The 13,009-nt window shown below is 30.7% G+C and overlaps 1 protein-coding gene across 6 annotated transcripts in view; it reads left to right on the top strand.

Moving 5' to 3' along the window:
- Window positions 1-12,551, top strand: part of LOC139527254 (NADPH--cytochrome P450 reductase-like) — a 34,763-nt gene extending 22,212 nt beyond the window's left edge. For 2 of the 6 annotated variants that reach the window (XR_011665313.1, XR_011665314.1), the window contains exons 11-15: window positions 116-265; window positions 2,562-2,826; window positions 3,480-3,708; window positions 7,521-8,757; window positions 9,038-12,551. Coding sequence is in view for 4 of the 6 variants with exons in the window: in XM_071322588.1 (XP_071178689.1) it covers window positions 116-265; window positions 2,562-2,826; window positions 3,480-3,708; window positions 4,896-4,919; window positions 7,521-7,665 (813 nt within the window). In the remaining 2 variants the exon portion in view is untranslated. Of the gene's footprint in view, window positions 1-115; window positions 266-2,561; window positions 2,827-3,479; window positions 3,709-4,895; window positions 4,920-7,520 lie in introns of all 6 variants that reach the window. The other 4 variants (XM_071322588.1, XM_071322590.1, XM_071322591.1 and 1 more) reach the window with 2 other exon arrangements.
- The last annotated feature ends 458 nt before the right edge of the window (window positions 12,552-13,009 follow it).

The raw sequence follows: 13,009 nt of genomic DNA, 5'->3' as shown, positions 1-13,009 counted from the left end.
TAAATGATATACATACTAAATTGCAAGATACTCTTGACATTAAATTAATGCCCCATATGTGCATCTGGAAAAATTAATTTCATATCAAATGTACTATATACCATTTTTTTTTCAGCAACTATATAATGATTGGATAATAAAAGACCATCGTAATATTTTAGCTGTATTAGAAGATCTGCCATCATTGAAACCTGCAATTGACCACTTGTGTGAACTTATGCCAAAGTTACAAGCTAGATATTACTCCATTTCATCCTCACCAAAGGTAGGAATCCAAGAGGCACATTTTTATCTATAACGTTTTCCTAACTCATGATTTCCAATTTAACACTACAGGGGCTCATAGAACAAAAAAATGTTAGAACAAAAATTGATCGTAAGTTAAACTGATAATTTTTTGACTAACAAGTGTTTTACAAGTGTAAGATTTTTGTGCCCCACCTTCCATAGTACAGGTGCATTATGTTTTCTAATCTGTGGGTCTGTTCGTCCGTCTGTCCTGCTTCCCGGGTTGGCAAAAACCCGGGTTTTATGAGTATTGCCCAGCCCAGTGGGAAATACTGGGAAAACCCGGGTTTTACTGGGTTTTACTGGGCAATACTGGCCTAAATTTTAAAGAGGATTCAGTAATGTAATCAAACACAAATGGGTAAGATGCGCATTAGTTTCTCCATAGGCGGTAATGGTAACGTTTTCTTCTGTTGCTCAGTCCATATCGTTAACTTGGATATGTGTGATGGCTCGTTTCGAAGCTGAGACATTTTGACATATGTGGTTAAATTTTCGGGGTACGAAGTGAGATTACTTTTTCCGTAAATTAGCAAACCCTGAGTATCCTTTTGTGATGCGGCTCCTCATGGTAAATAATCCCATTTTTAACACAATAAGTTCTTTGAAAATTTAATACTTTGAACACATTTAATAGCTCCATAGATTTTACACATTTATTCTGTGTTCCCCTACTTTCTAAATGAACTCAAATGGTTAAGCTCAGTCACTTGTTTATCATAGAAAAGTGTTAAATATCACTACACAGAGAATTTTTGTTTACACATGACTTTTGAGTTCCTCATTTCAAGGTGCATTAGGGATGTTGTCCCAAATGCTATACATTTAAGATATACATAAACCTATTTTTATAAATACATGTAAGTTTACTTGTTCGAGAGACTTACATGTATAATACATACATGTAAAAATGTTCCAGTTTGAGAAAGAATTATTCTAACAACTCTTAAAATTTTTTTTCTTTATCAACTATATATAACTAATATAACGAATTTAACAATTACATGTAAGAAAAATTACTTTGAAATAATGTATATGTACAAATGTACATGACTAATTAATAAGTAGTTATTCAGATTAGAACAGATATGTTTATATAACAACAATCAGCCTTTTCATTTCTAGAAGAGTTAATGACAAGACCCTGTAGGGTGTTTATTTAGCAATCATGATTGCATATATAGCAATTAAATTAACAATCCACATAAACAATGCAATATTTTTTTTAAGATTATTGAAACAATGCTTGGAAATTAACAAGGAATCATAAATTGTGCCAATCTTGTATTTTGCCTACATAAAATTTAAGTGGAGAATGGAATGAAATTGAATTTTTAATCTTCTAGGAAAGACTATCAATGGTTATCTATATAAAATGTATATATTTAGCTATATTACTATGAAACTACAACAAGTCTTAACTATTTTGTGTTGAAATAAGCTTAAAAAATCATATTGCCCAGTATTACCCATTTCTGGGAGAATTGTCCACCCCGGAAAAACCCGGGTTTTCCCGCCCAGTAAAACCCGATCGGGTAATACTTTGCCAACCCTGCCTGCTTCAGGTTAAAGTTTTTAGTCAAGGTAGATTTTGATGAAGTTGAAGTCCAATCAACTAGAAATGTAGTACACATTTTCTCTATGATATGATCTTTCTTATTTAATTCCAAATTAGAGTTTTGAGCCCAATTGCATGGTCCTCTGAACATAGTAAATGATAGTGCGAGTAGGGCATTCATGTACTATGGAAAAATTCTTGTTTGTGAAAAGATTTGCAGACATCTTTTAAGGATAAACCCCCTCTGGGATATTAGGATATATATTCATTTTCTTTCTCTTACACAACTCCATAATTTTTCAGTTATTTTGTCTTCATGGCTATTTGAGAATTAAGTCGGATGAGATTTTTTATATTTCTTTTATCTTAAAGTTGTTTTTGAAAGTTCTAGTTCTTGATAGGTTGCAGATCTTGAATTTTTAATCTGTTTAATTTTGATATTAAAAGTAAGTTTGTACTAGATTGTAGTTAAGAACTGTGGATTCATTGATACTGTTTGAATAACAAATCTCATGGATTTTGTGGGTATTTAATCACAAATCCAAATTTTGCAAATATTCAGTCATGTATTTTCTTGATGTGAAAATATCTTTATGATTAAAAATACCTTTATGATTAAAATTACCTTTATGATTAAAAATACCTTTATGATGTAAAAATACCTTTATGATGTAAAAATACCTTTATGATGTAAAAATACCTTTATGATTTGCAGGTACATGACACAAGTATTCATATCACTGCTGTAGTCGTAGAATATAAGACTAAGACGGGAAGAACTCAGAGAGGTGTCGCCACTAACTGGCTTAAAATGAAGAAACCAGACAATGGTATCAAACCAAGAGTGCCAATCTATGTCAGAAAGTCACAGTTCAGATTACCGTTCAAATCAAACACTCCTGTGATCATGATTGGACCAGGAACAGGGTTAGCTCCCTTTAGAGGATTTATACAGGAAAGATTTGTGGCCAAGAGAGATGGTAATGTTATGTTGTGTTTAATTATATCTATTTTGCATTTATGATAAAACCGTTAAGACTGGTTGTTAAATTAAAAGTATACTTTAATTAGTGTTATTAAGGTCTGAGGCTAGCATGTTAGGAACTGCTAGTAGTACTTTGTTAATTTATGTATCATTGTCATTTTGCTTAGTTTCTTTTGTTGCCTATTCTATCATGGGACTAGTGCTTCTTTTAAACTGAGTTTTACTGTGGGTATTTGTATGTGTTTCTTTATTTTACATTGGCTAGAGGTATAGGGGAAGTGTTGAAATCTCACAAAACCCTGCCGCATTTTTGCGCCTGTACAAAGTCGGGAGCCTCTGGCTGCCTTTGTTAGTCTTTTATGTTTTTTAATTTTAGTTCATTTATATGTTTTGGAGTTAGTATGACGTCAATTTTCACTGAACTAGTACACATTTTTATTTAGGGGCCAACTGAGGCCCACCACTGGGTGTGCTGAATTGAAGACCTATTGATGGCCTTAGACTGTTATCTGCTCTTTAGTTCAGGTTTTTGTCTCTTTTGTCCACTTTCTGTACATAGAATGAGTAAATATCAGTTATAGATGAACCCTGTAAAGAAAGTAAAATTAATCAACTAAAAAATATACATGTTAATTTTTTAAATTTTAGGCAAGCCAGTAGGAGACACTGTTTTATACTTTGGTTGCCGCCACAAAGCGGAGGACTTTATCTATCATGACGAGCTAGAGGACTACGAGAAGGATGGTACATTGACACAGATGCACCTAGCTTTCTCACGGGACCAGGAGCATAAGGTGTATGTTCAACATTTATTGGAACAGAACTCAGAGGAGACGTGGAAGTTATTAGAAAATGGGGGACACATTTATGTGTGTGGGTAAGTGAATTCTGACATTATATTCATTTTTCTATTTTCTGAATTTGGAATTTCGACAAGAATCGTATAAGTTAAAAATCACTTGCTTTTAGTCCCCTGCCCACAAAGTCGAAGGGGACTATAGGTTTGCAGTCTGTCCATCTAGATCTGTCAGTCTGGTAAATCAGTTTTCCACATGCTTGAAGATATTGATTTGGTATTGATTTATCATGACAAGTCACAGTTCAATTTTGAATTTTGTTCCAATCTGATGATTTTGTGCAGAATTATGGTCCTTTGACTTGAAAAATTCACTAAAATAATCATTTTCAACTTTTATTTTGGTCATGCTTGAAGATATTGACTTGATATTTGTTATAAAGTTTACGCCATGACAAGTTATAGATTTTTGTTGAATTTCGTTCCAGTCCAATGTATTTTTAACCTGTAGGGGACTATGTATTTCCATGCAATAATTACAGAATGCTTGTTCCATTCTAATAAAACTGTCAAATTTGTTATGTTTATGTTATTGTTTTCATACACTAGAATCTGTAATTTAGGAAAGTGTGACATGAAAAGTAAATCAGTGGTGGACCCAGAACTTTCCCTAAAAGGGGGAGGGGGCGGTAACTGACCTAAGGGTGAGCATCTCCTGTCATGCTTCCTGGATCCTCCTATGCAAATTTTGAACAGAGCTAAACATATTTATAGAACTTTATCTTATTTAAATTAAAGAAAGTAGACTTTCAAGAGGTATATGAATATCAAATTCATTGATAAATTGGTAATTACATTTTTTTTCTCTCAATGTTTAAATATTTTTTGATTGCCCTTTGATTAGCCATTCTTATATTTTTTTTTATACTTTTTGAATTTCACATTTGATAGTATTTATGAACAAACTTCCACTTAAAATGTTTTAATTGCATAATATTAACAAAACAACGTACAATTAGTACTTTTGATTGTCTGGTCTGGTAAGATACACACACTGATTAAATAAAAGTCTGTTTTGCCTCTGATAAGTTAGTCCCTGTTTCATGGCATTACAGCAGTATTTTTTTTGCGATTTTGAAACAAAAATTTATTTACTGTCCTATTTTGTGGATAAAATAATGATATAAATTTCATCCAATTGGAAAATTTTGTGTGCACATTGATAAATAAATTGTGATCATATTATATTATTTATGAAAATTCATTAGGGCACCAGCAGACCAATTTATTGGGTAACTTTATTGTTATGTTGTAACAAAGTCAAGTTATGTGTTTTTACACTTGTATATGTGTGTCGGCTCTCAATGTACAAACTGTCTTTGTTCCAAAAATGTTGAATTAAAGAAAAGACAATGCATGCCTGATTCTATCTCCCATGGATACATATAGGTTTTTTTTTTTTTTTTTTTTAAGTTTTTGAGTTTAAATATCTTTAAAAGTAAAGTTGCGAATTCACTGAATTTTTTTTTCAAGTGTAGGAGTTAATGTCAGTCAGGCACTTGTCATACGACCTTGACATCATTGTATGCTACAGATGTATTATTAGAATTTTAAAAATTATTTCTGTATCTCAGAAATTATATGTGATCGGCAATATTTAGTCCAGGAATTCAATTTACAAAAGCAAATATATGTGTGTTTGACAGGTCATTAAATATTGAAAGCCATTTCAGAACTGATTGTTGACCTATGATGATATTTAAATATTGCTGCAGGTGATACTACAGATGTATATACACTTGTATGCAGATTTGTCCGCCATTACGTAAAATGATACAAGTTCCCTTTAAATTTGACATCATAATTTAAAAAAATTTGACATCACAATTAAAAGTGGTTGTTGCTTGACCTCTGCAGGTTATTTTTATCAGATCTAAGATCATTCAGAGACTAAATTCAGCTAAATACCAAAAGTGTAAATACTTTAATTGAAATTGTTAGCTCTAAATCTATGTATATTTTAATAAATATTCTTAAATGTCAAAAGGCAAATAAATAAAATTATTGAGGGTACAATCATTAAAGTGACATCTTTGAATTTTTATCATGTGTAATATACATGTGTGTGTATTGTGATTTCTCATGTGTCTTGTGCTGTGAAGTATCTGTTACATATGTGTCATTCTGAAACACTACTGCATATTGTGTCAACATCATGCAATGATTGCACTTTTTTGTAATGATATAAGCATGGATTTTTATTCAGAAATTACAACTCAGTTGACAAAAGAATGACATTGTATTGTATTTTGGACCTTATAAATAAAAGTTGATATTAAAAGGTTAAACTTCAATAAGACAGCAACATAACAAGATAGAAAAGTCATAAAATATTTAAAGGTGAACATGTGGTCTACAACAATTAGCGATAAGGTTGATTTTCATCTAGCATCAACTCTCTTAGCTAAAACCCCTTCAGTTTACATAGGACAATGTTTGGTATGCCCTTTTTGAAATATTAAACATTGTGCTAAAGTACCCTTTTTGTGATTTGCTCCCTGCCCTTTTGAAATCTTAGCTGGAACACTGCATGTATAACATCAGTCTCTAAATTGACCTGTGTTTAAAAAGCTATGAATAAATATAAAAGATATGCCATCAAATTTCATAAAAATACAAACACAAAAATTGAAACACATTACACAACAGAGAGTGAAGAACTTTCTAGCTGAGGATAGCCACAAAGTATTAGGTCTATTTTTATTAAATCCTAAAATGCATTTAAAATATGTTTTTAATGACTGCATGCATGGCCTGCCCATTGGTGCAAGCAGAGACATACATATACATTGAATATATATAAGTCTCTGGTGTAAGCAATAATTGCTTCATTATACCCCCGCTTTAAAAAAGGGGGGGTATACTGTTTTACCTCTGTCTGTCAGTCCGTCCGTCAGTCCGTCCATCAGTCCGTCCGTCAGTCCGTCCATCAGTCCGTCCGTCAGTCAGTCCATCCCATGAAACTTTCGTCACATTTTTCTCAGGAACTACACATCCACCCTTTCTGTAATTTGGTATCAACATTTATATATGTCAGCCATACTGTGTGATGCGTTTTCAGATTCATCACTTGACAACTTCCTGTTTACCGAACACTTGTCTGATTTTACACATGATAGCCAAGTTGAAAATTTTCGTCACATTTTTCTCAGGAGCTACAATACAAGGATTTCTGAAATTTGGTTTCAGGATTTATATAAGTCAGCTATACCGTGTGATGCGTTTTCAGATTCATCACTCGACAACTTCCTGTTTACCGAACACTTGCATATTTTTACACTATTAATATTATCCACTTGCGGCGGGGGTATCATCAGTGAGCAGTAGCTCGCAGTTTCACTTGTTTATTAATATATTAGAATAAAAGAGTACAGCTACTAGGAAAATATATAACCTTCTCATAGGATTAGTATAAAAATGAACAAACAATAAAAAAAAAAAAATAACTTTTTCTATATGATCAATATCTATTGTTTGAATCATTCCATGAGTTTTACAATCACCAATTTGATTTAACATATTTTGTCCATTAGAAGATTTGTATTCTTTAAGAAAAATTAGCCTTAATGTGGATTCATAATATTCATTGGCTTCCAATTTGGGTGGATTTGGTAGGGTGGATATGAACAACACATTTAAATGTTTAACAAAAAAATCAATTTACATAACTTGCAAATATGGTAGTATGAAAACTTGGACAAAACCACAAAATTGAATATCCACGTAATTTTTTTTAACAATCCAAAAAGAGCACCTACAAAAATATACAAGTTTACAGTAATTTACAATTTTTATATGAGTTGATTTATATTCTTTTGTTTTGTTTATTTTAGTGATGCTCGTAATATGGCCAGAGATGTACATAATGTTATCCTCAAAGTTCTCATGGAGAAAGGAAACATGGATAATGAAAAAGCTGAGAACTACATCAAGAAAATGCAGAACAAGGGACGTTACTCTTGTGATGTTTGGAGTTGATACCAGTCAGTGTCATTTAGGTGCTTTAAATTGTTAACTATGAATCTGTTGGATGTCTTTAATGAGAAGAATTCCTCTGTTGTTGCCATGGCAACTGTACATTTATTTCATGGTTATATATAAAAATTATATTATGTTAATTAAAAAAGGTTTTTCCTGTAGGACCTACCTTTTAGTGGCAAAAATAAGAAATGAAATGATAATCATCTATATTCAACAAACCTTGGATTTTTCAGGAAGTCATTTATTCAACTTTTTAAGAACTATAATATACTTATTTTATTGACTCCCATTTATTTATATAAGACACAAATGATGTGAGGAATGATAAAAAAAACATATTTGCTGTAATATATCTCAAAATAACTATTATAATTATAAACATATACATAAGAGGCTTTGTAAAATTTTTAATCTCTAAATATGAAAAATTGTGAGCTTCATGCATGATGCATGCATCAGCTTGAGACATTTGCTGTTGAAATGTACAATAGAAACACTTTAATAAAAAGTAAACTGTGGTTTGAAGAATGAGTTATTTATAATGGATGGTGAAAAGGGACTCTTTTTATTGGTGAACTGAAGCCTGCCTCCATTTGTGTGATTGTCTTGCTGTGTTGAAGACCCATTGGTGGCTTTGGCTGTTTTCTACTCTTTGGTTGGGTTGTTGTTTCTTTGACACATTCCCCATTTCCATCCTCAATTTCTCTGTTATCTCTTGATTTTTATTTTATTTGAAAATGGATGGAACAAAATTAATTTTGATGGTATTAAAAATACACTAGAAATAACTAGTGTGTACTAGACAAACATGTACACATATATTTGTTCATGAAATATTAAGTTAATACAAAGTTTATCAGAATCTTTGAATAAAAGAGATATTTTTGATATTTTAAAACCATTTTTAGTTTGAGCAAACAGCAGTAAGCAATATAATTTAAAAGTAACTGAATTCAGGTTGGATTTATTACCTCAAGAAAACATTTTCTCTCATCTACAATGTAAATACATTATGATCATACAATAATAAATGTCCATTGACCTGTCTACTAGGAACAAGATCATCAGTTGCAGGGGGTTTGGTTTAAGGTGGTACCTAACACCTACACTAAAATTAATTTGGCTCGTTTAATTTTCTTAAAATTTTGACAAAGTATTTACTTTGACCCTTTGACAAAAATATAAAAAAATCAAAAAAATTGAACCAACCGTTTTATCAGAAAAATTACACTGGTTATATAGCAGTTTGACAAACACTCATTTTGATCATTGAGAAGCTTAATATTCCCTTAAGAACACAATGTCATTAAAACGTTCTGTTGATTTTACAGAGTTATCTCCCTGTAGTGTTAGGTACCACCTTAAACAGGTTTCAATGTTCTTAGTTTGTATAATGACAAGATACCCTTACCCGTAATTGTGGATACATTATCATTTGTTGGATACCAATTTTCGTGGGTATTGGTGAACCAGAAAATTTAATGTTCAACGAAAGACAAATTTCCTAAGGGCATAAATGCAAACTTGGTAAAACCACAAAATTAAATATCCACAAACATGAATGTTTTCCTTAATCCATGAAAATTGGTACCTTAGAAAATAAGTTAACTTTTTCAAATAAAACATATATTACTTTTTTTCATTAGAAAGCCCTAACTTGAACAAATATGGCCACCTTTGTCTTATTCTAGGGGACAATTTTTGTTATTTTTCATCCAAGAGTTTATTTTCTTAGACAGGAAATTAACTGGTAACCCTACTGTTATACCATGTGATATGTACTTTAGCTTGAGGAGCAGTTCATAAATATGTTAAGAAATTCAAGATTTGATCAATAATCAATGCTTTAAATAGATTTTCGATAAATTATTTTTCAAAGGCTTTGTTAAAAAGGTCTTTCATTTATGTATAGCCTATATTTATTCATATCCATAAAATAATTACATTCTCATCCCGGCTGCAGGTTTTAGAGTGACCCCTAAAGAATGAAAGCAATAAAATAAAAGCTTTTTCATATTGTTTTTTTCTTCTTCTATTTTACATTATTTTTTGTTGTCCTTTGACTATTTACTAATTATCTGGTTTTAAAAAAACCCATTATATAATTTTTCTTGAATTTACATGGCAGGTTCTTTTATTTAAAAATTTCTGAAATGACCTTTCTAGCAAAATTACTGTTTTGGATATATAATTTTTGAAGAATATTTCCAATTGCTGCCATGCTTACCATGATGTTATAAAATTCTGATTCCATTTTTAGTTAAATTGTAGATTTTTACAAATTGTAATATTCAGCTGCATCTCCTAACTTCTGATAAAAGGAGGACAAAATATAATAAATATTTTCCTGCCTACAGGGATGTGGAATTAGGCATTCATTTTATATGGCCCAATAGTCCATTTACCAATTACCGATTTGATTCTGTTATTACACACTTTTTAAACAAATAACTTCCCTTTGTCAATCTTAGACTGGTTCTATACCGGACAATATTGGCTTTTGCCAATGCAAAGTATGATGAACTGAAAGTGATGTATTGGCAGTTTAACTAATTATTCATGAAAAATAATTTCTGATGTCGTAAGTATTTACCTAAACAACAAATTAATGTAATTAAAAGAATTCAAAACCTTGAAGATTACTCACATTAGGCACAGGTAAATTTGCTCGTTCTGCTAGCTCTCCATTGTAAATAAAAATTAATGTCCTTCATAAGGGAGACAACAAAAAAAATGTCTCTGATTACAGGGTCAATTACGGGAGTTGGCAAATGGACTATTATTTGATGTATATTTTTATAATGTATATTTTTATCCTTTTATCTTGTATATTTGTATTAATAATTTTACAATTGACAATTCAATTATAGATTTGCTGAATTTGAAATACTGTATTAAATTTGTGAAATATGTAATATATTTTTGTGAAAATGATATATTTCTGTTATTGCTATTGCAGATAGATTGAAAATGATTAATGCATTGACCTAATAGAAATTCAGAAATTATTACGATGTTTTAATTATTTTGAAAAAAGCGACAGGGTTATAATCACAATAATTTAAACTTTTTGAAATATTTTATATGAATTAAAAATGATTTTTCTCAATATTTTAAAAATTCACAATAATAAATGCACGCAATTATTTCTGAATTTACAGTAATAGAAATTACCTTACAGAAGCTGTTTGAAGAAATTGTCATTTTAGGAACACATTCATATCAATTTTATGAGAAAAAAATGAGTCAGTTAAGTATTTTAAATAAAATTAGGGAAAGCTGAAGATCGATGTGTTGTCAATTTAGAATTGAGTGATTTCCATGATAATTGCGAATTTGGTGAAATCTGGGGTAATTATTGATTAATGTAGTCATTGTTGATTCTAATGCATTATCGTTTGTAACGTTAATTTTGATTGGATAACATCACTAATTTTCATGACATCAATTGACAATTGATGCTACGGAACGTACAAGCTAACCGTGACGATATATGACAGATTTTAAATACATTTTTTAATGTTGTTTTCTGTCCGTTTCATTAGAATGGAGATAACAATATTGTATTTTAAGCTCAGACGGAATCAATTGGTGATTTGATGGTCACAAATACCTGTTAACTGTCTCTGCTAACGTGCCGCCAGGAAACTTAATTTGCAACCATCAAATAAAATACAATACCGTTATCTCCTAATTGTAAGTATTGTTTTGCTTGAATTTGAATCCTGTTGCTTTTGTAGTGAGCCTTTTTTATAAAACAACCATTGTTGTATTACTTTAGTATTAGATTCATGACTTATTTCATTGCTATCAGTTTGGATTCATACTCATAAGGTACTCATAAGACCAGTATCACTCATTGAATTATTATTACAATTTCCTCTGATTCTTCAACATTTTTGTCCTTAATTTTTTTATCTCTTATTTGATTAAATGTTTTTCATTCAAAGTAAGTAAGGAATAAAAAAACTTTGGTTCAATGTTAGCTGTAGTTTCAGGGGCAGATCCAGCCATTTTAAAAAGGGTTTCCTAACTAAGGACAAAGAAGGAGGGGTTTCCAACTATATGTCCCATTCAAATGAATTGATCGTCCAAAAAAAGGGGGTTCCAACCCCAGAACCATTTTCACCATTATGGACAATAACCGTCCCACTTTCTTCAAATCCTGGATCTACCCTGAGTATTATTTTTATTTATAAAAACTGTATGATAATCAATAAAGATTAAATATATATGAAAGAATATTGCTTGAATATATACATATTCACCTGATCAGAATATAACATTGTAGCCTCTCTTGAATGCAATTGATATTTAAAGTAGTACCCAACACCTTCACTAAAATTAATTTGGTTCTTTTAATTTTCACATAAAATTTTGACAAAGTAAGTACCGGTACCCCATTTCCATTCTCAATTTTATATTGACTCTTTGACAAAAATATAAAAATTTCAAAAAAATTGAACCAATCATTTTATCAGAAAAATTACACTGGTTATATAGCAGTTTGACAAAACACTTATTTTGATAATTGAGAAGCTTAATGTTACCTTATCAACACAACGTAATTAAAACATTTATCTGATTTTACAGAGTTATCTCCCTGTAGTGCTAGGTACCACCTTAATGAAGGATTATCTAGGATGTTTATACTTTTATAGTAACCTATGTTCTAAAGAAAATCTTTTATAATTTTTAAAACACAATGGTCATCGGTAAGTTATTTTATTTGATCCTTGTAATCTGATTGGTTAATAGGCAATCATGCGACACACCAATCAATTCTTCATATCTTAATGTAATTCATGTAAAATAAGCATTCAGATTTTTCAGACTGGCATTATTAATATTATGTCACAATTCAATAAAGTTATACGAATTTGTATCATCATTGATTTCAAAAAGTAAAATCATAAAAATCCTGAAATCTGAGGAAAATTCAAAATGGAAAGTCCCCAATCAAATGGCAAAATAAAAGCTCAAACACATCAAATGAATGGATAACACCTGTCATATTCCTGACTTGGTACAGGCTTTTTCCAATGTATATAAAATGGTGGATTGAACCTGATTTTATAATGCTAAACCTCTCACTTGTATGACAGTCGCATCAATTTCCATTATATTTATAACGATGCGTGAGCAAAACAGATGTAATAGGTAAAATTGTCAAAACAGGAGCATAGCAGCCATTACTGTGTCACAATCTCAATAAGAACAAAAACAAACAAACATTCAACACAGAGGGACAAAAAGCATACATAAAATTTAACAGTCACATTCATTGCATTTATATGTATTTTAAATCAACCCAAATATTTGAAGTCATGTGACTGACATT

The sequence above is a fragment of the Mytilus edulis genome, chromosome 6 (genome assembly GCF_963676685.1).
Source record: "Mytilus edulis chromosome 6, xbMytEdul2.2, whole genome shotgun sequence".
Taxonomy (NCBI): Eukaryota; Metazoa; Mollusca; class Bivalvia; order Mytilida; family Mytilidae; genus Mytilus; species Mytilus edulis.
This window is presented reverse-complemented; position numbering and strand designations above follow the sequence as displayed.